Below are 23,661 nucleotides of genomic sequence, written 5' to 3'. Positions count from 1 at the left end.
AAAACAGGTGAGCCATGATCGGTCGTTACCTACTTCCTCAGCACAGGTGATGTCATCATCAGTCGACAGAAAGTAACAAAAAAAAAAATTTTTTTTTTTAAAGGTGTTAATTGTAATTGAAAAATAGCGAAATAATCAAATTAATTCTGGACAAACTATTAACTTCACTGCTGAAAATGGCTCAATGAATCAAGTATTCTTTAGAAGTTTCTTATTTGAATGAGGCAAAAAAAAAAAAGAAAAAAAAAAGGACAAGCTCTGTAAGAAAATGGTTGCAAGAAAAAAAAGACGCGCTGTAAAAAAAAAAAAAAAGGATAAGAGATTTTTCATCTAGATGTACCTTGTGATTGACTCGTCATGGTGTACCCCGCTACTTCGGAAGAAATGTGTTTAAATCTCAACTTAAAACGTATTACTACATTCTCGCATTATATGCAACTATCTTGCCCTGCCTCACCACGTGCCAGCTAGACTTTGGCCTGTTTTAGTGCCACTTCCCCTTTCCTTCCACCTTTTCAACAGAGTCAACTGTGATGAGGACCTACAAAATGGATGGATCAAAAATTTGAATCCATCAATTTGCTGAGCTTGTCCTCGTCTTTGACGTCCGTCTGTCTTTTTGCGATGTCCGTCTGTCTTTTTCCGGCGTCCGTCTGTCTTTTTTCGGCGTCCGTCTGTCTTTTTCCGGCGTCCGACCATCCAACCTCTCGTCCCTTCCGCTCTTACGTCCGCGACTTCTCTCCCGCCCTCCGTCCCGCCTCTTGGTGTCGCCGCCATAGATGTTCCCGCGGTGACGCTTGTGCGAGTGTCCGCCGTCCCGTCCGGCAGGGGGCGACCGACTGCGGCTCCTCCAACCAGGTGACTCCCGCCTCGTAGCGTGCGACGAGTGTCCCGCATTGGGCTCGCCGGGACGCTGCTGCAGGCCCGTTGAGCGCAAGGTGTTGAGGAGGAAGCGCTTGTTGGTGCCCCGCAATGGACATTTCAACCTGATGAAAAATGAGCACAAACAAGTTCAAAATGTCGTTCGGAGATTTTCAGTTGCTACAAGAAGTGGGAAAATCAGTTGTACTAAGTGGAAATGCAATAACTGATTTTTCAAGGGTCGCTTGGTGCTGCTGTTTTGGTTTCCAAAAGTTCAATTCACTCTTTCATGTCCACAGTTGAACATGGGCGTGCTACAAAAACACACTGACGTCATAACTGGTGGACTCACCATCCCGCAGGGCCCATCGTTTCGGCTCTTAGCCGAGCCCTGTCAGTCTCCCTCAGGAGCTCCTCTACAGCACGTCTGCAACACACGCAAATGAGTCAAGTGGACGAAAATACCGGGGGATAAAAATGGGCACGAAAACCAAGAGCATGAACCCAATGAGCGTCAAGTGCTCCATTATTAAGCAGACAAGCCGCGTCCCGATTTAACCCAAACTGGGTAAAGGTGTTAGCTAGCGGCTAACCGCTAATTTCTACGTTAACATTAAAAAACACTGTTGCTACGTACGTACTTTTCCAATTCGCTCTCCTCCTCTGCCATAACCACGCGATTGATTGAAAGTTAAATGATATAGAATCCCGTAAATGGGCTATTTTATTATATTTAAATAGCGAACGGACCGCTTGTTTATCGCGCCGGGGTCCTAACTGTAAGGACCCAAAGGTGGCCGAGTTAATGCCTGATGGAAAAATCTAATCCTCTTTAGACAAAGGTGGAACTGAAACGACCTTTAATATATATATATATATATATATATATATATATATATAGATATATATATATATACACACACACATATATAAACAAAACCCCTTAACGAAAAAAAAATAGGCTTGCGTAAGAAAATACATTCTTAGTAACAAGCCTGTTTTGACAATGTAAGGCTGCAAGTCTGTTTTCAAAAGTGAAATCAATCTCTAGGGAATTTATTTACACTAACAAAGTATTTATACTTTATTACTTCCCACACTTCATTTTAATTAATGCACACAGTCACATTAGTTCGTTTTTATTGTCTGGTCAACTTTGTTATCGTTATTTTTTTCCCTTTTCATTATGACCCTTCCAAAAACATTTAATAACACTAGAGCTTTTATACTACTTGGGAGAATATTTTCGAAATAATTTTACTATTTGGGAATTAACCGTCGTTTGTTTTGTTTTATTCCCCACACGCAGGCATAGTTTTTGAAGCCCCTCCCGAAGTGGATGCGCGCACCGCCTCCTCCAGATGATTGACAGCGGTGGGCGTTTTCGTGCGGGTTCGCAGGGACGCCGACACTTTGCGGCGAGTGCGTGGATTTGCGGTGAGAGACGCTAACCATCAATCCACCACCCCGCCCCCCCAAACCACCAGCTCTTTCCCCCCTTTTCGGGGTCGGGATGCAAGACGCGGAGGAACATCCGGATTAGGTAATATATCACATCTGCATGCACGTCTACAATGTCACTGTGTGTGTGTGTGTGTGTGTGTGTGTGTGATGGGGGGCTCGGCTTTGCCCTGATATTGAGGGCTTGTTGATGCTGTCAGACAGATGCTCACGTTCCCATCATGACACTGCAGTGTGGGTGCCAGCCTGCAGGATGGAGGACAATGACAAGATGAGTGTTAAAAAAAACTCAAGTGGTTTTGCAGGCTTGTTCTTGTAAAGTAGACAACAGCAGCCTCTCTGGATCAAAAAAATGGACCACAAAGAGGGCTTTATGTACAAAAAAAAAGAAAGGCTAAGCTGACAAAGAGCAAAACATCTATATGGATTGTGCTGAGATTGGTTTAGACAAGAGGTGAAGGGCCAACCGTCTGTTACTGACGTAGGAAGGCGGTGACATCACCAACTGTGGGATTAAATCGGAGATTTTAAAAAAACGGATGGTCGCACGCTGGTATCTACAAGTGTGATGCGGTGATGTCACAGCTTTGTTTTAAAAACGGAAACAGAGGGAGCCTTGTGTCCTCATGCTTAATTCATGTCCAGCTGCGGGGATGGAGACAAGCAGGCAGTCACATCCAAGGAGAAGAGGGGGAAAGAGGGTGAGCTTCCTTTATATATATATATATATAAAAAAAAAAAAGGAGGCTCGAATAATTAACAGCCGGACTCTGGTAGCTAAGGAGACGGCGGAGACAGGTTGTCACGGGGACCGTAACCAAGGAGACGGGACAAAAAGAGACTGGGGGTGGGAAAAAAAAAAAAAGCATCAAGGGAGGGCTCGCGGTGTCCTGCTTCCTCGGCATCCTGTGAATGTCAAGCGCCGTGGAAGAGAGCAGGATAAGGGGGCCTGGTACCCATCCTGGTCGCCATGGCGACAACACGGGATAGCGAGAGCCAGGTGTTGTGTCACACGCGAGTCCAGGTACGCCCTCTGCCGGAGCCGAAAGGGGATCGGCTAGCAGAACCTGGCTCTGGAACGTTCCGTGGGAGAGGAGCGTTGAGAAATCTTTCATGAATCTGTTTTTGGCTTTTATCGCCAAGATTTTTTTCCTTCTCCTCCGCTTATGTTTTTTTTTTTTTTTTAAAGTGGACAATGTCCTGATCTGTGTTGTTGACATGTGCCACATAAACACAGTGTATGAAGTGCTGCATCCATGAGTGAAAATACTCATCTTGCGACACCCCATGCAAACTCTGGGCAAAATCCATAGACAAATTTATTGGCGAGATCAAGCCGCTGGGGTCGTAAAGGTCAGGCTCCGCCCCCCCCCAGTCGTCATGGTAACAAAAGCCCGACTCATCATTGGCCGAGCAGCTTACGGAACGGAGTGAAGGCTGGCCCGCTTGAGAACATTCAAGTGGCTGATTTCAGCAAGAGAAAATAGCATGTACAATTTTGTTCCTTGGGGTATTTTTGATGAATGCAAGTACACCTCGCAACGGTTTTGTGAGAAGAAAAAAAAAATCTCGTTTAATGAATCCTTGCTATTTTTGGCTGCTATCGCCAAGATTTCCACCCCATTAATCACATTCATGCCTGCTGGCCCTCCCCACTCTTCTTCTTTTTTTTTCCATCTCTAAAAGACACAACTTTTGACTTTTTATGGCTGGCCTATTTTCAGAAGTTTGTCGTTTTTAAGATGGCACAAGACAAAAATATTATACGCACTGAATCAGGGTTCGATCTAGCAAAACTGTCCGTCTACCTTACCGAAGATCTCAATGAATAAAAACTAAGGTTGAAAAAGTCTATTTTGGTGGCTGTTATAAGACAGAGACAGACAAATATACCATACGTGGAGATCTGTACCATATAGATGCCTCAGCTCGACACAGATGATAAAGAATATATGACCGAGTACTGAGTTCCTGCACTATTCCTGTTCAAATATTAGTTGCTTAACATCAATTCAGACCCATAGATGATTGCAGTGGACATATTTGCGTGTCTAAACCAATAAAACGCATCATTTGGAGGATGTCAACACTTCCGGTTCATGATTGGATCCTAGCTAACCAATCACCAATCGCAAGTTGATTTGCATGATGTTCATGTTAAAATAGTACATAAAAGCTTGGTAAGTTTACAACACGTTTCAGCCATATTATCCTGGCGTCCGCTATAAAAAATAAAAACTTGAGATAATCCCCCCCCCCCCCACGTTGTTCTTATGTGGAAAAAGAGTCAAAATCAGGAACAAAATAAATAAAAATAACCAAAAAAAAATGTGGGTTTGAAGTGTTTAAAGGGCTTTATATATGTTTCCCATTATACTTTAGCATTAGCATTAAGCTAGTGCACTAAATATGGGGTGGTCACTCATCTCAGGACACCACTGCAAAAAAAAATAAAAATAAAATCTTGAGTCATTACAGACATCTGTTTTGGGGAGTAAAAATTTGGCAGAAAAATAAACACTCAAGCAATGTACAGCTACCTGAAAAATCCCCTTTTGTTTTTTCAGCCTCTTAATAAAAGCCCGCTTTTCCCTTTCCTTTTCCCGGTCCCCTGTTTCCCCTCCGCCTCAATCCTGGATAATTCCCTCTCGGTGGAATTGGAAGATTGCAGTGGGGCGAGAGCAAAAAAGAGAGATTATACTGTCAGATTAGAGGACAGGAGCAGCGATACATAATCTCGCTGCCACACACACACACGCACACACGGAGGCTTTTGTAGCATGCAACACACTGGGCTCACGTGCGCAAAGTATTTGCCGCACGAATAAATGCCCGGCAACATAATCAGACACTTGTTGTTGTCCCCCCCCGCCGAAACAGCTGTCTCACCCTCTGCCCCGCAGGGTTGTGATGCGCCATCCTCCGCCGGGGGGCGTCCGTCCTCGCCGCAAGCCGTTCGTGCCGTGACGCCGCTTATGGGCTAGGAGCTCGCCGGGCCGCCTTTCGCCGGGATGGGCAGCCCGGGGTGCGAGGTGGCTCTCTCCGGGCCCGCCGAGCCCGCCCCGGAGGCCCCGTGCCCCGAGTGCGGCCAGGTGCACCGCGGCCGGGAGAACCACCTGTACAACTACCGTCTGGAGGTGGACGACGACCTGGTGTGCCACATCTGCCTGCAGCCGCTGGTGCGGCCGCTGGACACGCCCTGCGGCCACACCTTCTGCGCCCGCTGCCTGCGCAGCTTCCTGCAGGAGCGGGACTTCTGCCCGCTGGACCGCGCGCGGCTGCAGCTGCCGGCGTGCCGCAGGTCCAGCATCCTGGTGCACAAGCTGCTGGACAAGCTGTCGGTCACGTGCCCGCTGGCGCCGCTGTGCTCGCTCAGTATGCCCCGGTGTGACCTGGAGGCGCACCTCAAACACAGGTGAGCGTGAAGAAGGATTTTTTTTTTTTGTGACACTGCAGAAGGATATCAGAAATGCCAAGGGCAAAAAGTGTGATGTGTTAAAATTAGCCATGTCAAGCGATTATTATTTTTTTAACAAATTAATCGCACAATTTTCCATAATCGCGATTAATCGCTTTTTTTAAAAAAAAATTTTACTTCTGCTTTTTTGTACAAAACTTGCAACAGATACTTGAGTGAAATCTTTACACTTAAAAAAATTTAACACTAATTTTGACAGCCATAGTTAAAGTGACTAAAAAGTATAAAAAATATTTTCTGGGGAAAAAAAGCCTCCAAATGATTTTCCTTTATTTCCTTGAGTGCTGTCAAGCAATACATTTTTTAAAACATAATTAATCGCATTTTCTACTTCAGCTTTTTTTTCTACAAACCTTGCAACATTTTTACTTGAATAAAATCTTTACACTTAAAAAAAACAACATTAATCTTCAGAGTTAAAACTATTTTTGACAGCCATTTTTAAAATGACAAGAATGAAAAGTGAAATATAAAAAATATTTTCTGGGGGGGGGGAAAAGCCTAAAAAATGACTTTCCTTTATTTCCTTTAGTGCCGTCAAGTGATTAATTTTTTAAAACAAATTAATTGCACAATTTTCCATAATTAATTGCATTTTCCTACTTCAGCTTTTTTTCTACAAACCTTGCAACATATTTAATTGAGTATAATCTTTACACTTAAAAATTTGAATTAATCTTCAGAGTTAACACTAATTTTGACAGCCATAGTTAAAATGACTAAAAAGTAAAAAATATATATTTTCTGGAAAAAAAAGCCTCAAAATGATTTTTCTTTATTTCCTTGAGTGCCGTCAAGCGATTCATTTTTTAAAACGAATTAATTGCACAATTTTCCATAATTAATCGCATTTTGCTACTTCAGCTTTTTTTCTACAAACCTTGCAACATTTTTACTTGAATAAAATCTTTACACTTAAAAAAAATAAAATAAAATTCAGAGTTAAAACTAATTTTGACAGCCATAGTTAAAATGACTAACAAGTAAAAAAATATATATTTTGTGGAAAAAAAAGCCTCAAAATGATTTTCCTTTATTTCCTTGAATACCGTCAAGCGATTCATTTTTTTAACTAATTAATTGCACAATTTTCCATAATTAATCGCATTTTGCTACTTCAGCTTTTTTTCTACAAACCTTGCAACATATTTAATTGAGTATAATCTTTACACTTAAAAAAAAAAATTAAACTTCAGAGTTAAAACAAATTTTGACAGGCAGTTAAAATGACTAAAAAGTTAAAAAAAATATTTTCGGGGAAAAAAAGCCTAAAAAATGACTTTCCTTTAATTCCTTTAGTGCCGTCCAGCGATACATTTTTAAAAATGAATTAATTACACAATTTTCCATAATTAATCGCATTTTCCTACTTCAGCTTTTTTTCTACAAACCTTGCAACATATTTACTTGAGTATAATCTTTACACTTAAAAAAAAAAAAAATTAAACTTCAGAGTTAAAATAAATTTTGACAGCCATAGTTAAAACGACTAAAAAGTAAAAAAATATATTTTGGGGGGAAAAAAGCCTCAAAATGATTTTACTTTATTTCCTTGAGTGCCGTCAAGCGATTAATCTAATTTCACCATTTTGTCCATAATTAATTGCGATTAATCGCATTTTTCTACGTCTGCTTTTTTTTTTTTTCTACAAACCTTGCAACAAATTTTTACTTCAGTAAAATCTAAAATATGAAATATAAAAAATACTTTCCGGAAAAAAAAACCCTCAAAAATGATTTTCCTTCATTTTTTTCCTGATGCCAACACAAAAGAAAAGTATGACGCCAACCGTAGGACGAGAAGTGGGCATGAACCACAAATAGGTAGAAAGGGGAGTTGAAACGCATTCTTTGGCCTGCGGCCCATTCGGACCAGGTGCTGTGAAACCTTGAGAGAGCGGAAGGTTGGAGGCGATGGTGGTTGGGGATTACTGGGCTGTTAGGTCATGTGACCAGGGAGGGATTAGTGGCTCCCAAGTCATCCAGTCATGGGTTGGCCAGCCAGAAGCTCCTCAGCTTTTCTCCTCTCACTTTTTCCTTCTGGCAAACATGCTGAGCAACTTCAACACCAGAGATCTTTTCAATCACTTCTTCTGCGAGACGGCCAAGGGCAACCCCGGCTTGTGGTGAGTGGAAGGCGAACGTAGATCTCGATTACGTTTTTAAGAATTGGGAACGTTTCTGTCTGGCAAATACGGCAGTGCCCTCACATGAGATTTGGACTTGGTGGGGCATGTTTTGGCCTCAAAAGTCATGTGACAGAAAGAAAACTAGTTTGTTCGGCTTTAGGGCCTGACCGATTAATCGGCCGCCGATTATAATCGGCCGATTTATTGCTCTTCAAACATCGGCCAAGTGGGCCAAAATGAGAGCTTGTTTTCCCTTTAAAATGTTCTACTGTAATCAAAGAAAACCAAAGTTTCCGATGCTGTAAAAGTACCCTGAATGCACCATTTTGCTTGCGTAGCATTAGCAACGAGCAAGTGTTTCGCGTAAGTGATTCTGTTGTCCCCGAGCGTCATTTAAAGCCGTTTAATGACACCCTAGTCGGAGGTGACGGTAAAACTAAACATACGGCAATAAGAATGATATCCACTGTATATTTAAATACAAAACATGCTTTGTTTTTAAAACAGCGCGAATGCTAAAGTGAATGGAGGATCCCTTTCAAATGCTAATGGCAGTTAGCATCAACTTTGAGAGTGTTTTTCCTTCAAATAACGAATATTCACACAGAAATGCTGCAGAAAAACATGCTCACCGGTAAGATAACATTAAGTCAAGGCACAAATTCTTCCCAAACTGTGAAAAACAAGTTATTTAAATATAATTTAATCGCATTATATACATTTATTTTATTATTATTATTTTTTAATGATTAGGTAATTTTTTCAGGTATTTTTTTCTGCCAAAAATCGGTATCCGTCTAAAAAAAAAAAATAGCATATTGGTTGGGCCCTATTTAGCATTCAAGCTTGAGTTTATGGCTAGCCTGGCGCTAATGCTAAAGTGAATGGAGGATCCCATTCAAATGCTAAAGGGAAGTTAGCATCGACTTCGGGAGTGTTTTTCCTTCAAATAATGAATATTCACGCGCACACACAAAAGAGGTTTAAAGAGAGTAAAACTCAAGGTGGACACCGTCATACCCTGATCTTTACCCCATGGAGAACCTGTGTAAAGGTGCGATATCTGGAACGTTTTTTTGGGGCCCCGAGAGATTTTCAAAAGTGACTTGTTGATTTTTTCCCAACCGTCCCGCGCGTTTTGACGCTTCGCTCATTGGCAGCTTAGCCGCTTGTCACCCCCCTCACCGAGCATCTTAAGGGGATTTCCATTAACTGGCTCACGCTAACAAGCAGTTAAAAGCTTTTCCGATTCAGCTCCCTTTTTTTTTTTTTTTAGGCCGACATCTCACATTTGGCAATTGCCCGTACACGCTTTCATATCACTTCTCTCTTAAAAAGTGGCGAGATCCTGCCGACAAACCCCCCCCCAAAAAAAGGTTATTTTATCAAAAGAATCCGTTGCTAACCCAGAAAGATCAACGGAGGGGATTAGTGTAACTTTCTTTTAAATAAAGATCAGACCTCTGACCGCACGTGGGTTTTAACCGCCCTTTCACTTAGCGACTTACAGTTCCAAGATAGCAAAAGGAGTCAAATGTCGCCGTTTTGCAAGTGGACAACTCGGGACGAGGTGATTAAAAGCCACTTAAAAAGTCAAATTTCAACATGTGACTAACGAACCGTTACCTGGCCCAAGGTGCCCCGGGACGCGATGTCAGCAGACCAGCGTGGACGGTCCGCGCAAGGAGGGCGGCGACGAGCGACCGTCGGCGAAAAGTCCTCCGCGATCCCCGCGCTCGCCGCAGACCGACCTGGGCGACGCCACCCCCTCGCCGCCGCTCGGTGGCGACAACCCGCCGGCGAGGACCAACGAGGCGGGCCTGGACAACCCCGCCTTCGAGGAGAGCACTGAGGAAGACAGTGAGTTGGCAAAAAATAAAAATAAAAAATAAAGGCATGATCAGTAAGTTCTGTTGGTCTTGAATTGTGGGCGTGGTCTATCAGGTGTGGTGGGGGTGGAGTGCATCATCCCCAGGGTGAAGCGACCCCTCAGCAACCCTTGCATCCACCTCCTCCGCTCGGTCAGCTCGACGTCCTCTGGCTGGGACTGCCCCGAGTCACCACCTCTTTCCGCAGAAGAAGGTACAAAAGTCACTTCAATTCGATTTCAATTAGTTCGGATTCATACAGTGAAAAAAAAAAAAAAAAAAAAAAAAAAAAAAAAGGTCATTGTTTTCTAAAGTAGAAACAGATGTTGGCAAATGTCTTACTTTGATTAAACACAGAAGATAATCGGTCTTCCTTCATCAAGTACTACAGAAATAAGTGAACAATTACTGTTGATATGCTGAAATCATTCGGACAATTTTGAATAAAAAAAAAATGGCTCCAAACGATTACTCGATTATGAAAAATAGTTGTCGATTAATTTGATAATTGATTACTTGTCGATTAATCGATTCATTTTTATAGCTCTAATTTCAATTCAACAATTACTGTTGATATGCTGATATTAGAGGATTTGGACCATTTTAAATGGAAAAAAATGGCTCCAAACGATTACAAAAATAATTGTCGATTAATTTGAGAATTGATTAATCGATTAATTTTGACAGCTCTAATTTCAATTCAAGTTCAGCTGTTCTAGTCGGCTTTCCCTGACATTTTTTAGGAGAGCTGACAAGCGATTAAACATTTTTTATCATCTTAATCACGTTAATTTGGATTAATCCCTTTTTCTTTTTTTTTCTTCCAGGAGAGCTCAGTATTGTTCATTCGATTTGACATCATCATTGCTCTCCTTTTTTTAAAAAACAAATAAATTAAAAAAAAATTAATAAAAATGTTTTTTTTTTTTTTTTTTAAATATATATACATATATATATATATATATTTGTATGTGGGTGAGCATGTGCGTGCGTGCGTGTGTGTATTCATCAGTTCACCTAAAGCCCATTAAAAAAAAATCCCATACTAATAATATAATATAATAATAAATTGCCAAATGCAGAAACATCAATTTAAGTTATCACGATGTAGTGGCTCTCGCTAACAGACAGAATTAAGTAACCAGAATTAGGTTAAAAAATTCTATATATTAATCCCGATTAATCGCTTAATTAAAAAGGCTTTTTTTTGTCAACATTTTTTGTCAGCCAAATTTGACGAGCACCTGTTTGTTACGTGTCAATTCTTTCGACATTTAATGTTATGGGGACGTCTTCAACATTTGCACGCCTCTCATCCTCCTTTTTCTAATCAGTTAATTACGTGCATAATTTAAAATGGGGAAAAATGACAACCAATATTTTGACATAAATATTCTGAAAATCAAAAATTTATTAAATGCTTGACTTTAATGCATGTAGTTCTGTTTATTGCGGAAACATAACCGATGCTACCTTTAACAATCTGGAAAGCGCTTAGAAGGCGGAGGGTAATAAAAGAACGGTCGATTTGCGGCGCCAACAGGCTGCGTCAAGTTGCCGTCGCTTCCCGAAGGCGAGATAACGGCGGTGGAGGTTCACCGGGCCAACCCGTACGTGGAGCTGGGCATCAGCATCGTCGGCGGGAACGAGACGCCGCTCATCAACATCGTGATCCAGGAAGTGTACCGGGACGGCGTGATTGCCCGGGACGGGAGGCTGCTGGCGGGGGACCAAATACTCCAGGTGAGATGAAATGGATTTTTTTTTTTTTTCATTTAAATTTGCCACCTGCTGTGAAACGAACCTCGCCCGTCCAAGGTGAACAACGTGGACATCAGCAACGTGCCGCACAGTTTCGCCCGCTCCACGCTGGCGCGGCCTTGCACCACCCTGCAGCTGACCGTGCTGCGAGAGCGGCGCTGCGCATCGCGGGCGCCGCCCTCCGCCCCGCCCGTCCCCAAAGCGCCCTGCTCCACCCCCGAGGGCAACCCCCCCAGCCCCGTGTCGCTGAGGATCACCTTGCACAAGCGCGACTCGGCCGAGCAGCTGGGCATCAAGCTGGTGCGGCGCACCGACGAGTCCGGGGTCTTCGTGCTGGACCTGCTGGACGGGGGGCTGGCGGCTAAAGACGGCCGGCTGCGGGGCAACGACCGCGTTTTGGCCGTCAACGAGCAGGACCTGCGCCATGGGACCCCGGAGCAGGCTGCGCAGATCATCCAGGTGTCAAGATTTGTATTTTATTTTTGAGTTAATTTAAAGTTCCTTTAAACTTAAATGACTGCAGAAGAAAAATTTGTGCCGTCAAGCCATTACATTTTTTAAAACTAATTAATCGCGATTAATCACTTTTTTTTAATTTTTTTTTACTTCTGCTTTTTTTCTACAAACCTTGCAACAGATATTTATGTGAGTAAATTCTTAACGCTTTAAAAAAAAAATTATGAAATTAATCTTCAGAGTAGGGGTGTCAAAATTAGTGTGCTAATTTTGAGTTAATTTAAAGTTCCTTTAAACTTAAATGACTGCAGAAGAAAAATTTGTGCCGTCAAGCGATTACATTTTTTTTAACTAATTAATCGCACAATGTTCCCTAATTAATCGCGATTAATCACTTACACTTTAAAAAAATTAATGAAATTAATCTTCAGAGTAGGGGTGTCAAAATTAGTGTGTTAATTTAAAGTTCCTTTAAACTTAAATGACCGCAGAAGAAAAATTTGTGTCGTCAAGCCATTACATTTTTTTAAACTAATTAATCGCGATTAATCACATTTTTCTACTGCTTTTTTTCTACAAACCTTGCAACAGATATTTATGTGAGTAAATTCTTAACGCTTTAAAAAAATTTTTTATGAAATTAATCTTCAGAGTAGGGGTGTCAAAATTAGTGTGCTAATTTTGAGTTAATTTAAAGTTCCTTTAAACTTAAATGACTGCAGAAGAAAAATTTGTGCCGTCAAGCGATTACATTTTTTTAAACTAATTAATCGCGATTAATCACATTTTTCTACTGCTTTTTTTCTACAAACCTTGCAACAGATATTTATGTGAGTAAATTCTTAACGCTTTAAAAAAAAAAAATGAAATTAATCTTCAGAGTAGGGGTGTCAAAATTAGTGTGCTAATTTTGAGTTAATTTAAAGTTCCTTTACCGCGCTTACTTGGAAAGCCTGCACTGGGGGAATTCCAGTCGCAACGCAGCAGACATGTCCACGTCAAAATTTTGCAGTAATAACTTTAATAATAATGCATATATATGTGGAGACTGTGGTCAAGTTGTATTTTATAATTTTTAAAAACATATTTTTAATTTTAACTCAATTTTATGAATTATTATGAAATTACTGTCAATGACGAAAAAATATGCAGCCATATTTCTATTAGTTTACCCTTTTTTCCAACTTTTGTCAACAAGAGTATGAAAACTAAAAATAAAAAAAATTGTACATTCAGAACAGATATAGAATATGCGATTAATCGTGAGTTAACTATTGAAGTCTTGCGATTAATTACGACCTAAAGATAATGTCTTTTGTTACTGTTGAGGGATGGAATTGTTTATGCTAATTGTTTTATTACATTAAGTTATTATTGAAGATAGACTTTTATTACTTTTTAAATTATATGTAAATTTTATGTTAAATTAAATGTGTTGTATATTTTATTGTATATTTAGAACAGATATAAAATTAATCGGGAGTTAACTATTGAAGTGTTGCGATTAATTATGATTTAAAAATATAATGGCCTTGACACCCCTAGTAATTATATTACTTTAAAAAAGTAATTGAAGGACTACTATTACTATTTGAAAAGATGAACTTGCAACTTGGCAGGCTAGCGGCGAGCGCGTGCACCTCCTCATCGGCCGGCCCAGCAAACCGACGCCGCCGCCGCCAAAATCCAGCTCCACCAGAGATCTCTACTGCCTTGATCACTTCCTGCCTAACCACAGCACCAGCCCCAGTCCGCTGCCCTTGCACCTCTCCCGCACCAGCACGCACCGGGTAAACGCATCCCCCCCCCCCCCCCCAACCATATCTCAATTTTTCCAAGTCGTCAATAACTCTCTAAAATATTTGCCGGCCTTTCCAGGATCTTTCCCAGTGCGTCACGTGCAAGGAGAAACACATCACTGTGAAGAAGGAGCCCCACGAGTCTCTCGGCATGACGGTGGCGGGTGGGCGGGGCAGCAAGAGCGGCGAGCTGCCCATTTTCGTCACCAGCGTCCAACCGCACGGGTGCCTGTCGAGGGACGGGCGAATCAAACGAGGTGAGGACGCCTCCTACTGAAAAGTGTCCAGCCCTCGATTTGTTTATCGTAAACAAATCTCGATTCATCCAAACTTACAAATTTGTCATCTCGCAATATAAATCAATAATCACGCCCAAAAATGTACTATAGGCGTAAAATATATGATGCGAGTAGACTGGTCGCCGTGACCGGACGGGAAGCGTCTCAACTGGTCGCCGTGACTGGACGGCACGCGACTGCTTCTTCAGCAAAAACTAGGTTGCGCTTGAAATACTTCCTGTTTTCAATCCGCTTCTTCAAATTTCCAGTTCGTGTGCTGCCATCTGGAACAATTTCATTTCATTTCAAATGGGGGAAATTGATTTGCTGATAACAAATTAAACTCCCAAGTGGAGCTCCCGAACTCATTTGGAGAACACCGTATAACCTCCTGGCTCCCTCCCCCGCCCCCGCCCGCGTCAGGGGACGTCCTCCTGAGCATCAACGGGCAGGACTTGACGTACCTGAGCCACAGCGAGGCGGTGGGCACCCTGAAGGCCAGCGCCGCCTCGGCGTCGGTGCAGCTGCGCGTGCTGGAGGTGAGCATGGTGGAGGAGCGCCAGCGCGACCAGCTGCTGCATCACGCTCACGACAGCGACTTCGACGCCAACTGGTCGCCCTCCTGGGTCATGTGGCTGGGGCTCCCCAGGTGAGTTGATCAAACGTTTACTGGAAAGGAGGAGATTATTCATGTTGGCTTGCATGGAATTTGGGGAAAGTGTACAGTGCCTATTTATAAGCAACTTTTCTTTTTAATAGATCAAAGGGACCAGGGGGGCCATTTTTGTTCTTCAAGGTATCCTACATAAGGCACAATTGTACGGGGGACCAAAACTGCCAAAATTAAAAATAAATAAATGACCAAATATATAAATAAATGACAAAGTGAAAATATAAATGGAAAAAAATATATAATATATAAAGTAAAAATAAATACAAAAATATATATATATATTTTTTTTAAATAAAAATAAATGTTGAAATAAATTCAAAAATATATAAATAGAATTGAATATCAATCAATAAATAAAAACGCCCTGCATTCAACATGTCAAAATCAAGATTCAAAAAATAAATAAATAAATCGACAAATAAATATAGTAAAATTAAATATCAAATAAAAATGCTCTGCTCTCACATTTATTTCATGCTGCCGACGCTCAGCCAGGATGAAATGTTACTCAAATGAGGGGGGCGGTCCTAAGCGTATCTTGGGTTGAACTCTGGGTTGACTGTGGATAAGATGATAAGTCCATTGCTGGAGCTCTCCAACGCATTGCCGGCGAGACTTCCTTCTTCGCCGAGCCACTCCCTCGACCAATGAAAGGCAGTTTGCAATGGGCGGAGTCCAACCCAAGACACACGCTTAAGACCGCCCCCTCATTTGAATAACATTTCGTCCTGGCAGAGCATCTGCAGCATTAAATAAATATGAGAGCAGAGCATTTTTATTTGATATTTAATTTTACTATATTTATTTGCCGATTTTTTTTTTTTTGTATCTTGATTTTTATTGGATTTTTTTTAAACTTTTATTTAGGGATATAAATATTTCTGTTGTTTTTATTTCCATTTATATATATTTTTTATTTCATTTTTGAATTATATTTTTCATATCCATTTTTATTTTTCACTTTTAGTCATTTATTTATTTATAATTTTGGCAGTTTCGGTCCTCCACACAATAGAACCCTTATGTACAAATAGAGAACTTTTTATGGTTATAAAAAGGTATAAAAATGAAATAGTAGTAGCAGTAGATCAGGGATGGGCAACTTAATTCACGCTACGCACGTCAAACGAACTGTCAACGGTTCATGTAAACAAAACCCCGTTTCTGACAACTGAGGTTGTAACGTGCCTCAAATGACTTCCTTTTTCTGCTCCTTTTGCCGGCAGTTACTTGCACAGCAGCCACGAGATCGTCCTGCGGAGGAGCCATCCCGGCAGCTGGGGCTTCAGCATCGTGGGGGGCTACGAGGAGACCCACGGCAACCAAGCCTTCTTCATCAAGACCATCGTCCTCGGCACACCCGCCTACTACGATGGACGCCTCAAGTCAGTTGGAGTCAAAAAAATAATCGTCAATTTTACATACATTCAACTTTTTATTCTATTATTGTGTTAGGTGATTACAATTTTTAACTCTTTGACTGCCAAAAACGTTAAATAACGTTTAATAAAATCCTATGGAGGAGAGCCAAAGACGTTAAAAGACGTTTGTTTCAAAACAGAGGTGAAACTAACCATTTTCTATTGTGGATTACTGAAAAACGGAATAAGGTAGAAACAAACTTTTTTTTTCTGATGAAAGATGAGAGTCCAATCTTTTTTTTGGTAGTATGTGTGTTTCCATAGTCCAAACACATAATTTTCTACGGACCTTGAAAGATCAGTCAAAATGCTTAAAATCGGCTGGCACCCACGGCATCCCTTTTCTGAAAACGTCTGGCAGTCAAAGAGTTAATCATATGACTTCAATAGTTGACTCACAATGAATCGCAAATTTTATATCTGTTCTAAATGTACAATAACAGTATTTCCAAGTCAACGTAAAACTGAAAAAAAAATGTCCAATAGAAATATGGCTGCATCTTTTAGTCATTAATACAGTAATTTCATAATAATTCATAAAACTGAGTAAAAATTAAAAAGATGTACTGTAAAAAACAAGTGTGATATTGATTTGTGTTGATCATTTTTCTGCCACTAGATGGCATAATTGCATTTGTAATATGTTGGCGACAGCTCCGTGCATTTTTCTTTTCATATTAAGAGCGATCTCATCTTTAACATGAACTTGTGAAATTCTGCACATTTTTTAAAATTGCAAAATACAACTTGACCCAAATCTACACAAATAATATGCATTATTAATAAATGTATTACTGCTTAATTCTGACATGGACGTGCTTGCTGCGTTGCGACTGGAATACCCCCGGTACAAGCTTTCCGTTAAAGGAACTTTAAATGTACGCACTAATTTTGAACCCCCTAAAATTAAATTTCATGAAAATACAGTGACACGTGATCTAATCCATACGACCTTGTCAGGTGCGGCGACATGATCGTGGCGGTCAACGGCCTGTCCACGGCGGGAATGAGCCACTCGGCGCTGGTGCCCATGCTGAAGGAACAGCGCAGCCGGGTGGCGCTGACTGTCGTCTCCTGGCCCGGCAGCCTGGTATAACCCGGGCCCAGGTTTGCAGAACGAACTGTGACATTTTCGCCACCGGGATTATAATCCAGGACCAAAAAAAAAAAAAAAAAAAAAAAAAAGGCTAGATGATCGTGCCATGCCACTCGACAAGACTGCACTTCCAACACACTGCTGTGCTCGTGTCGTCTTCACTCTAGCAGGTGGGGACACAAACACACAAATTACAGGCAATACATCCTGTATTCAGCCCCCCCCCCAATTTCCCAAGCAGTTGTAAATTCCAGGGCTCCATTGAGGTGAATGCACCGTTCCAAAAGTTGAAACCTTTCACATTCGACACCAGCGTTAGATCCATCTGAATAAGAATACATTTTAAACCGCCGCCACAACCCGGGGCTCATCATGCGCTCAGGCCCCATCACCATGACAACCAGCTGCCCAATCAGCTGTAATTTTATACATGTGAATGTGTGCGTCCTGTTTGTTTTAATAAATATTTCCTGCAAATAAAACCCAAACGAGACTCGAGTGAATGTGTCAATATAGCATTTGCAATACTACTGAGGCTTTATTTGCAAACAAAAACGCCCAAAACATAAATTCACTCAACTGGCAAATGTGCTTTTTTTTTTTTTTAAACCGGGCAATCAAATTATAATATCCTCATGATTTAGGATCTTCTAAATGCATTTCGTGCAGCTCGGCAGAAAGCTTGTTGGTCTCAGCAGCCTGCAGCAGCTTGTTCGGTGGGACACTCCACGGCAGCTTCCTTCCGGGATACAGTTTCTAGGAAAACATTTTTAATTTTTTTTGCTCCTGCTTCACACACACACACACACACACACACACAGTAACCCTAAAACATACATGGCAAGCCACCCCTACCTTGAGCTTTTTCTTGAGTGGATCATGCGCCACTCCATGCCGCCACAGACTTTCCTAGTACCAGCAGCAAAAAAAATAAAAAAATTATATATATATAAATAATCACATAAATCTAAATCAATTTATAAAATAAATAAAATTAATTTAAGGCAGTCTTCATAGAGCAGAGTCACGCAATTTTACATTAAGAAAATCTCATGGCACGTCAAATAAAGATGTCAGTGCACTACTCACAAAACGGTAGCCATTTTTAGATTTTGGGCAAAATTACACTAGAACCTTTACTAAACTGTTGAATGTTTCTATATTTAAAACGAGTGGAACAGTTATAAAAAATTGTTTTTTTTTTTTTAAAGAAATTAAAAAGCCATTTCTATTCCTTGCACAGAAAGATGACAGACAGGCATAACAAGATTTTAATTTTTGGACCATCTATGTGTAATTTGAGGATCTCCCAAGGTGGAAGTAATTATTAGGGGGGGGAATAAAAAAAAAAAAATCACTGATTTTAGTAGAGCAGGTAATTTCAATATAACATGCCATATCTCAAGAACTATAATGGCTACAGAAATGCGCTTTGTACCAAAATCTGGAATTTGACTAATACAGTTACATATATAAAAAAAAAAACATTTTTGAAGTTATGACTTATGAACCCATTTTTTTTGTTCAACACTTTTAATAAATGTGGCTTGAAAATGCATTTGGAGTTGTAGCCCAAGGGTGGATATTTTGCATGGCCAGTGCTATTTTTGAGCGAAGTGGGGATTTAAAAAGGATACTTGACTCAGCCATTTTCAGCAGGAAAAATATTGTCCAAAACGTATTTGATAACTTCATGTACAATTTAATACCTTTAAAAACACATTTGTCCACTTGGGTCCGAATGAAGAAGACATCACCTGTGCTCAGGAAATGGGTAACGACCAATCACGGCTCACCTGTTTTCTGGGAATGGTCAGCAGACTAAACCATAATTGGTCGTTACCAGTTTCCTGAGCACGAGTCATGTCATCTTAAAATCGGCAGAATTTTTTTTTTTTATAAAAATATTAATTGTTCCTGAAAAATCATTAAGTTATCACATTAATTATAGACAAAATATCTTACTGTTGAAAATGGCTCAATGAGTCGAGTATCCCTTTAAACCATCCAAGTAGCAAATTTCATGCTTGTATCGCCATCTGATCATTTTGTCCCTCATCTACTATAATATGAGACTGTCCACGTTACCTTAAAGACGAAGTTCTTGCTGCAGCCGGGGTACGGGCAGCTGAAGGGCTTCTTCCCCTCGTGGTCCCCAAGGACGTGGCTCTCCAGGTTGAAACGGCGGCCAAACGTCTTGGAGCAGCCTTGTTTGGGGCACGGGAAGTTCGGCTTCCCCCCGCTGTGGTAGAGCATTTTGTGCTGGTGTAGGAACCACGCGTTGTTGAACTGCTTCTTGCATGCCGGGCATGGCAGCTTAACTGCATAAAAATAAATAAATAAATAAAAGTAATCCAATCCTGCTGTGAGAGAACAAACCAAAATGGCCGTCATACCTCTGTGTGTCTTGCGGTGCTCTTGGTACTCGGACCACGTCTTTGCCAGGAAAGGGCACAGCTCGTCCTCACAGGGGTAACCTTAATTTCAATTATACATGTGTATTCTTTTCTAATTAAAATACACAAGTGTTCCCTTTAAATATAAATTAAAATCAAAGCACGTTTACAGTAAGTATCATTGAATTATTTCCTGTATGGAGCCTTTGAAGGGAAATTTCGGAAACCGCATCCACCATCGATGTTTTATCAACTGACCTTTATGCATGTTCTCATGATGCTTCAACTTGCCAAGCGAGGGGAACGCCCTCGCACAGTCATCGGCACGACAACTAGAACAAAAAAAACACTCCATTTTAATAACGAGCGTAGGCCATTGTGCATCAGATTAGTAGCTCCGTACCAAAACGGCAGACAGCCTTGGTGCATCCCCATGTGGGCCTTCAGCTGGTACTTCTTGTTGAAGCTACTTTGGCAGCCCTGATGTGTACACTGGGATAAATAAATACAAAATATTATTATCCCAAGTGAATACATGCCAAAAGGATAATGTCAAAAAGATTATCCAGAGTAATTTTCTTCTGGTATGGAGTGATTTTTTTTTTTTTCTTTCTCTCAATTCAACTCAAACATGGCAGATAATCATAAATGTTAACCCTGTTCAATAGTTAAAGTGAGATACACGAATAGCAGTAAATTGGGACCAAGTTAAACATTACACCGCTACTAACGTAATTCTTAAACCCTCCACCGTTTGATAATCGGGCCAAATCCCCCCCCCAATCAAATGCCTGGTTTTAGGATTCCTGTGAGGTAATTATCCCCCCAAAAGCTCTGAAAATGCTCAGTCCATCGTAACTGTTCAACATTTAGCATCACAAATCCACCAACTATTTCAGCCGAGCCCAACCGTGTGCTACGTCTGAACAACGGCCAATTAGCAAATTGGTCACCGCGGCTAAGCTAACGGCTAAGCTAACAGTTAGCTTAGCCACCTCCATTTTAGCTATTACTATATAACTTTGCAGCAGTTTAAATGCCCTGCGGCACTACGCTGCCTCTCATAAATCAGCCTTGGGACTTACAACAGGCATTTATTCCCTCATCTGCCACATTTTAAAATGGTGTTTAAAAAAAAAAAAATCTCACTTGATATCGAGACTCCTTGTGCTGGTGTGCTCGAGCGATGTGATTTTTTAAACCGGCGTATCGCAAAAACATCTCAGGGCAGCCGTCTGTCGGACATCTTTACACACACACAAAAAAAAAAGTACAAAAACACATCTTAAACCTTCCATGAGATAATAGAAAAGATGAAGAGGGTCTTACTTGTGCCGCTTCTCGCCACTGTGGTTGACTTCATGTTTTTTGAGCGTATAACTGCTGCAAAAAGTCTTATCGCAGCTTGCGCAGGAAAATGGTTTCTTGGGGGAAATCCCACAAACAAATAAAATTATGTGTATATATATATTTTTTATTGTTATTTTAAATCACCCGTACATGAACGTCACATGATTTTGTAATCACTTACCAATCCCGTGTGTTTGCACAGATGGACCTCAAGCTTCCACGACTTGGTGAACTTGGCCTTGCAGTCAAAAAACGAGCAGACGTAACTTTTGGGACCTTGCGACCTCTCCCCCATCTTTAATGAGTGCGATATATCAGACACGGTGTTGTGGTTGAGGATAACAGCAACCCCAAAAAATACGATGTCATAATGGGCAGGACAATTACTGACCTACACCTGGCTGCTAACCACGTGCTTGATTTAACTTATTGGATCAAACCACTCTGGAGGACAAAAAGGGGGGTCTAAAAAGTATACATTTTTTAACAGTACAAAAAATGGCGCAAAAAAAATGATCACAATGGGCTCTAGTAAATAATAGTGCAACTTTAACAGATTGAAGGCTGGCGTAGGTGTTGTTGTTGCTCAAGCATTGTAAAAGTCCACTCTTTTATCCGCATTGATTGATTGATTCCAGCTTTAAAAATGTCACCCGTGTATCCAGGAAGGAGACAACGGTCTGCGTTTCGCGCGCGCGCGCGCGCGCACGCACGCACGCACACACACACACACACACACACACACACACACACACTCACACACGCACACACACGCACACACACGCACGCACGTGCTACTTAATCTTATCGACTATCCAATATAGTTTTTTACTCAACAAACTGGAAGTGAGTGAAGCTTTCCAAAGTAAATATTGCACATTAGCTAACGCGTTTAGCATAAATTCGGACACACCAACTGCAAAAATGTGGCGTCTTAATGCCCAAAGGGGAAAAAGTACAGTATGTTGTCACAAGTTTGATAATAATTTGAAAGAAATAGTCATGAAAAACAGGACTCCTGGTATTAAAACATTATTATTATTTTATTTTATTTTTTCAGAGTCAGGACTACCGACTCCCTAAGAGAAAATTGGGTAGACGTATCTATTAAAATAACTCTCAAGGGCCCAAGCTCCAAATCGTACAGGAAGTCGGCCATTTTGGGTGATTCACTGGATTTTCCAAAATGAGTTCTGTTTGTTATTAGACGTTAGACATTAGACGGATTTGGACGTTAAATTCAGAAGTCAGTTATTCCTAAAGTGTGGTACTACAATCACTAGTGGTACTTGGCTTACTGTATTTACTTTTTAGTACAATTTCTTATATTAAGGCGTGATGTCGATGTTCAAACTGTGCATAATGTTACACTGACTTGTGGCCTAATAGCAGCATTTTTATGAACACTTAGATGTACTACTACCTTTTTATTTTTAAATGTTGGTTATGGTGGTACCATTTACATTGGGCGGAGCATAGTGCCAAACGACCATTTTGAAGAACTGTTAAATAAAAAGAAAAAAAAACATATTCACATTCATATTTCCACAAAATTGGGTGGCTGTTTCTATGGTAACACTAAGTCAACCATTTTGGTTTGAAGCAGTCATTTATGGCAACCACTTGTTGCTAGGCAGAATCCATGGCACGACAAATCTTGTCCCAACTTTTGTGAGAGTGTTACTTGTCTGATATCAGGCTACTAACAAATGTAAAATCCAGCCAATGAAACAAATGTAAGAAAACAAACAGCGGTGAGGAATTCAGCGGCGCTATCTTGCTGTCCAAACATCACCCTGTGCTCCCATGTGAAACCTTTTGACTGGCCGGTGTGAATGAGGCCTATTGAGAGCCTGTTGGACGTTACCTCAGTGCCCTCCCACGCTCCAGGTGAGCGCCAGGGGGGGTCGGGCGAGGCGCTTATCAGCCCCATCCGGTCCCCACCTCCACCCCAGCCCCTCTGCTGTCAGGCGGACGATCAATACACGTATGCACACATATATGAGCCTGGCTGTGTGATAAAGGCAGCCAGGCTAACACCACACCTAGCACACACACAGATGCAGTGTGCACTCTACACACCTCTCTCAAACACACACTATGTGGGCACACACCCTTACATTCACTTATATATAAGCACGTGTTATAAATTTGCAAACAAATGATATGAGGCTACATACTATTTTTAAATATAATCTCATCCCAATATTTTATCTCCATTTTATTAAAACAGAAACCACACTGAGAGATTAAAGTCAGAGTATAATGGCAATAAAGTTGTTTATTTCTAAGAATAGTAAATAATAGTCATACATTTTCAATGTATAAAATGAGGTAGATGCCACGGACTTTCGACTTCCGGGTTTCACGCGTCAGCGTCGTTTCCAGCCACTTGATGGCCGCGTTCCAACACTCTCACCCCCCACCCTCCCTCTGCGCCCCCCAACCACGCGCCCCCGCCCATCGGCGCGCACGCTCTGAAATGCTTCGGACAACTGAGAAGAGACACGCTACACACTCGCACCCGTCGACGGGAACGCGCAACCGAGGGGCACAAAGGCGGAAGCGCCAAGAACTGGGACGCGGCCCACACGTCGCAAACAGGAAAACGGAAACAAAGCTGATGTGTGAAAA

At 41.2% G+C, this 23,661-nt stretch overlaps 3 protein-coding genes across 5 annotated transcripts; 1 reads left to right on the top strand and 2 right to left on the bottom strand.

Annotated features, from left to right (window-relative positions):
• Positions 1 to 72: 72 nt before the first annotated feature.
• Positions 73 to 5,344, bottom strand: LOC144040440 (uncharacterized). 2 transcript variants are annotated; one of them, XM_077554615.1, is made up of 4 exons: positions 5,212 to 5,344; positions 2,535 to 2,568; positions 1,214 to 1,288; positions 73 to 986 (listed from the first exon to the last, which is right to left on the bottom strand). In XM_077554615.1, exons 2-4 carry the CDS (start codon positions 2,543 to 2,545, stop codon positions 575 to 577), a joined length of 498 nt encoding a protein of 165 aa, XP_077410741.1. In that variant the 5' UTR covers positions 2,546 to 2,568; positions 5,212 to 5,344; the 3' UTR covers positions 73 to 574. The 2 variants fall into 2 exon arrangements, with proteins under 2 accessions (XP_077410741.1, XP_077410740.1); XM_077554614.1 differs by lacking the exons at positions 2,535 to 2,568; positions 5,212 to 5,344 and adding an exon at positions 1,503 to 1,710.
• Positions 2,182 to 17,759, top strand: lnx2a (ligand of numb-protein X 2a). Of its 2 annotated transcripts, XM_077554610.1 has the most exons (11): positions 2,182 to 2,404; positions 5,226 to 5,737; positions 9,566 to 9,789; positions 9,874 to 10,011; positions 11,341 to 11,540; positions 11,616 to 12,017; positions 13,634 to 13,804; positions 13,893 to 14,070; positions 14,515 to 14,740; positions 15,991 to 16,149; positions 17,146 to 17,759. In XM_077554610.1, exons 2-11 carry the CDS (start codon positions 5,334 to 5,336, stop codon positions 17,279 to 17,281), a joined length of 2,238 nt encoding a protein of 745 aa, XP_077410736.1. In that variant the 5' UTR covers positions 2,182 to 2,404; positions 5,226 to 5,333; the 3' UTR covers positions 17,282 to 17,759. The 2 variants fall into 2 exon arrangements, with proteins under 2 accessions (XP_077410736.1, XP_077410737.1); XM_077554611.1 differs by lacking the exons at positions 2,182 to 2,404; positions 5,226 to 5,737 and adding an exon at positions 6,861 to 7,926.
• A 21-nt stretch (positions 17,760 to 17,780) lies between these two features.
• gtf3ab (general transcription factor IIIA, b) lies at positions 17,781 to 21,435 on the bottom strand. The gene is made up of 9 exons (XM_077554613.1): positions 21,209 to 21,435; positions 21,007 to 21,101; positions 20,827 to 20,923; positions 20,081 to 20,169; positions 19,936 to 20,009; positions 19,678 to 19,758; positions 19,370 to 19,602; positions 18,137 to 18,190; positions 17,781 to 18,037 (listed from the first exon to the last, which is right to left on the bottom strand). Exons 1-9 carry the CDS (start codon positions 21,320 to 21,322, stop codon positions 17,915 to 17,917), a joined length of 960 nt encoding a protein of 319 aa, XP_077410739.1. The 5' UTR covers positions 21,323 to 21,435; the 3' UTR covers positions 17,781 to 17,914.
• Between the last annotated feature and the right edge of the window lie 2,226 nt (positions 21,436 to 23,661).

Source organism: Vanacampus margaritifer, chromosome 20, assembly GCF_051991255.1.
Source record: "Vanacampus margaritifer isolate UIUO_Vmar chromosome 20, RoL_Vmar_1.0, whole genome shotgun sequence".
Lineage (NCBI taxonomy): Eukaryota > Metazoa > Chordata > Actinopteri > Syngnathiformes > Syngnathidae > Vanacampus > Vanacampus margaritifer.
This window is presented reverse-complemented; position numbering and strand designations above follow the sequence as displayed.

What these genes read in the sequence shown, in the direction of transcription:
- lnx2a (XM_077554610.1), top strand. Translation starts at nt 5,334, where the DNA reads ATGGGCAGCCCGGGGTGCGAGGTGGCTCTCTCCGGGCCCGCCGAGCCC. An exon ending in GGAGAGCACTGAGGAAGACA is followed by an intron (nt 9,790 to 9,873) that starts GTGAGTTGGCAA and finishes GTGGTCTATCAG; the next exon opens with GTGTGGTGGGGGTGGAGTGC. An exon ending in GGACGGGCGAATCAAACGAG is followed by an intron (nt 14,071 to 14,514) that starts GTGAGGACGCCT and finishes CGCCCGCGTCAG; the next exon opens with GGGACGTCCTCCTGAGCATC.
- gtf3ab (XM_077554613.1), bottom strand. Translation starts at nt 21,322, where the DNA reads ATGGGGGAGAGGTCGCAAGGTCCCAAAAGTTACGTCTGCTCGTTTTTT. An exon ending in TCATGAGAACATGCATAAAG is followed by an intron (nt 19,759 to 19,935) that starts GTCAGTTGATAA and finishes ATTGAAATTAAG; the next exon opens with GTTACCCCTGTGAGGACGAG. An exon ending in GCACCGCAAGACACACAGAG is followed by an intron (nt 19,603 to 19,677) that starts GTATGACGGCCA and finishes ATTTTTATGCAG; the next exon opens with TTAAGCTGCCATGCCCGGCA.
- LOC144040440 (XM_077554614.1), bottom strand. Translation starts at nt 1,531, where the DNA reads ATGGCAGAGGAGGAGAGCGAATTGGAAAA. An exon ending in GAGGAGAGCGAATTGGAAAA is followed by an intron (nt 1,289 to 1,502) that starts GTACGTACGTAG and finishes CGTGTGTTGCAG; the next exon opens with ACGTGCTGTAGAGGAGCTCC. An exon ending in ACGATGGGCCCTGCGGGATG is followed by an intron (nt 987 to 1,213) that starts GTGAGTCCACCA and finishes ATTTTTCATCAG; the next exon opens with GTTGAAATGTCCATTGCGGG.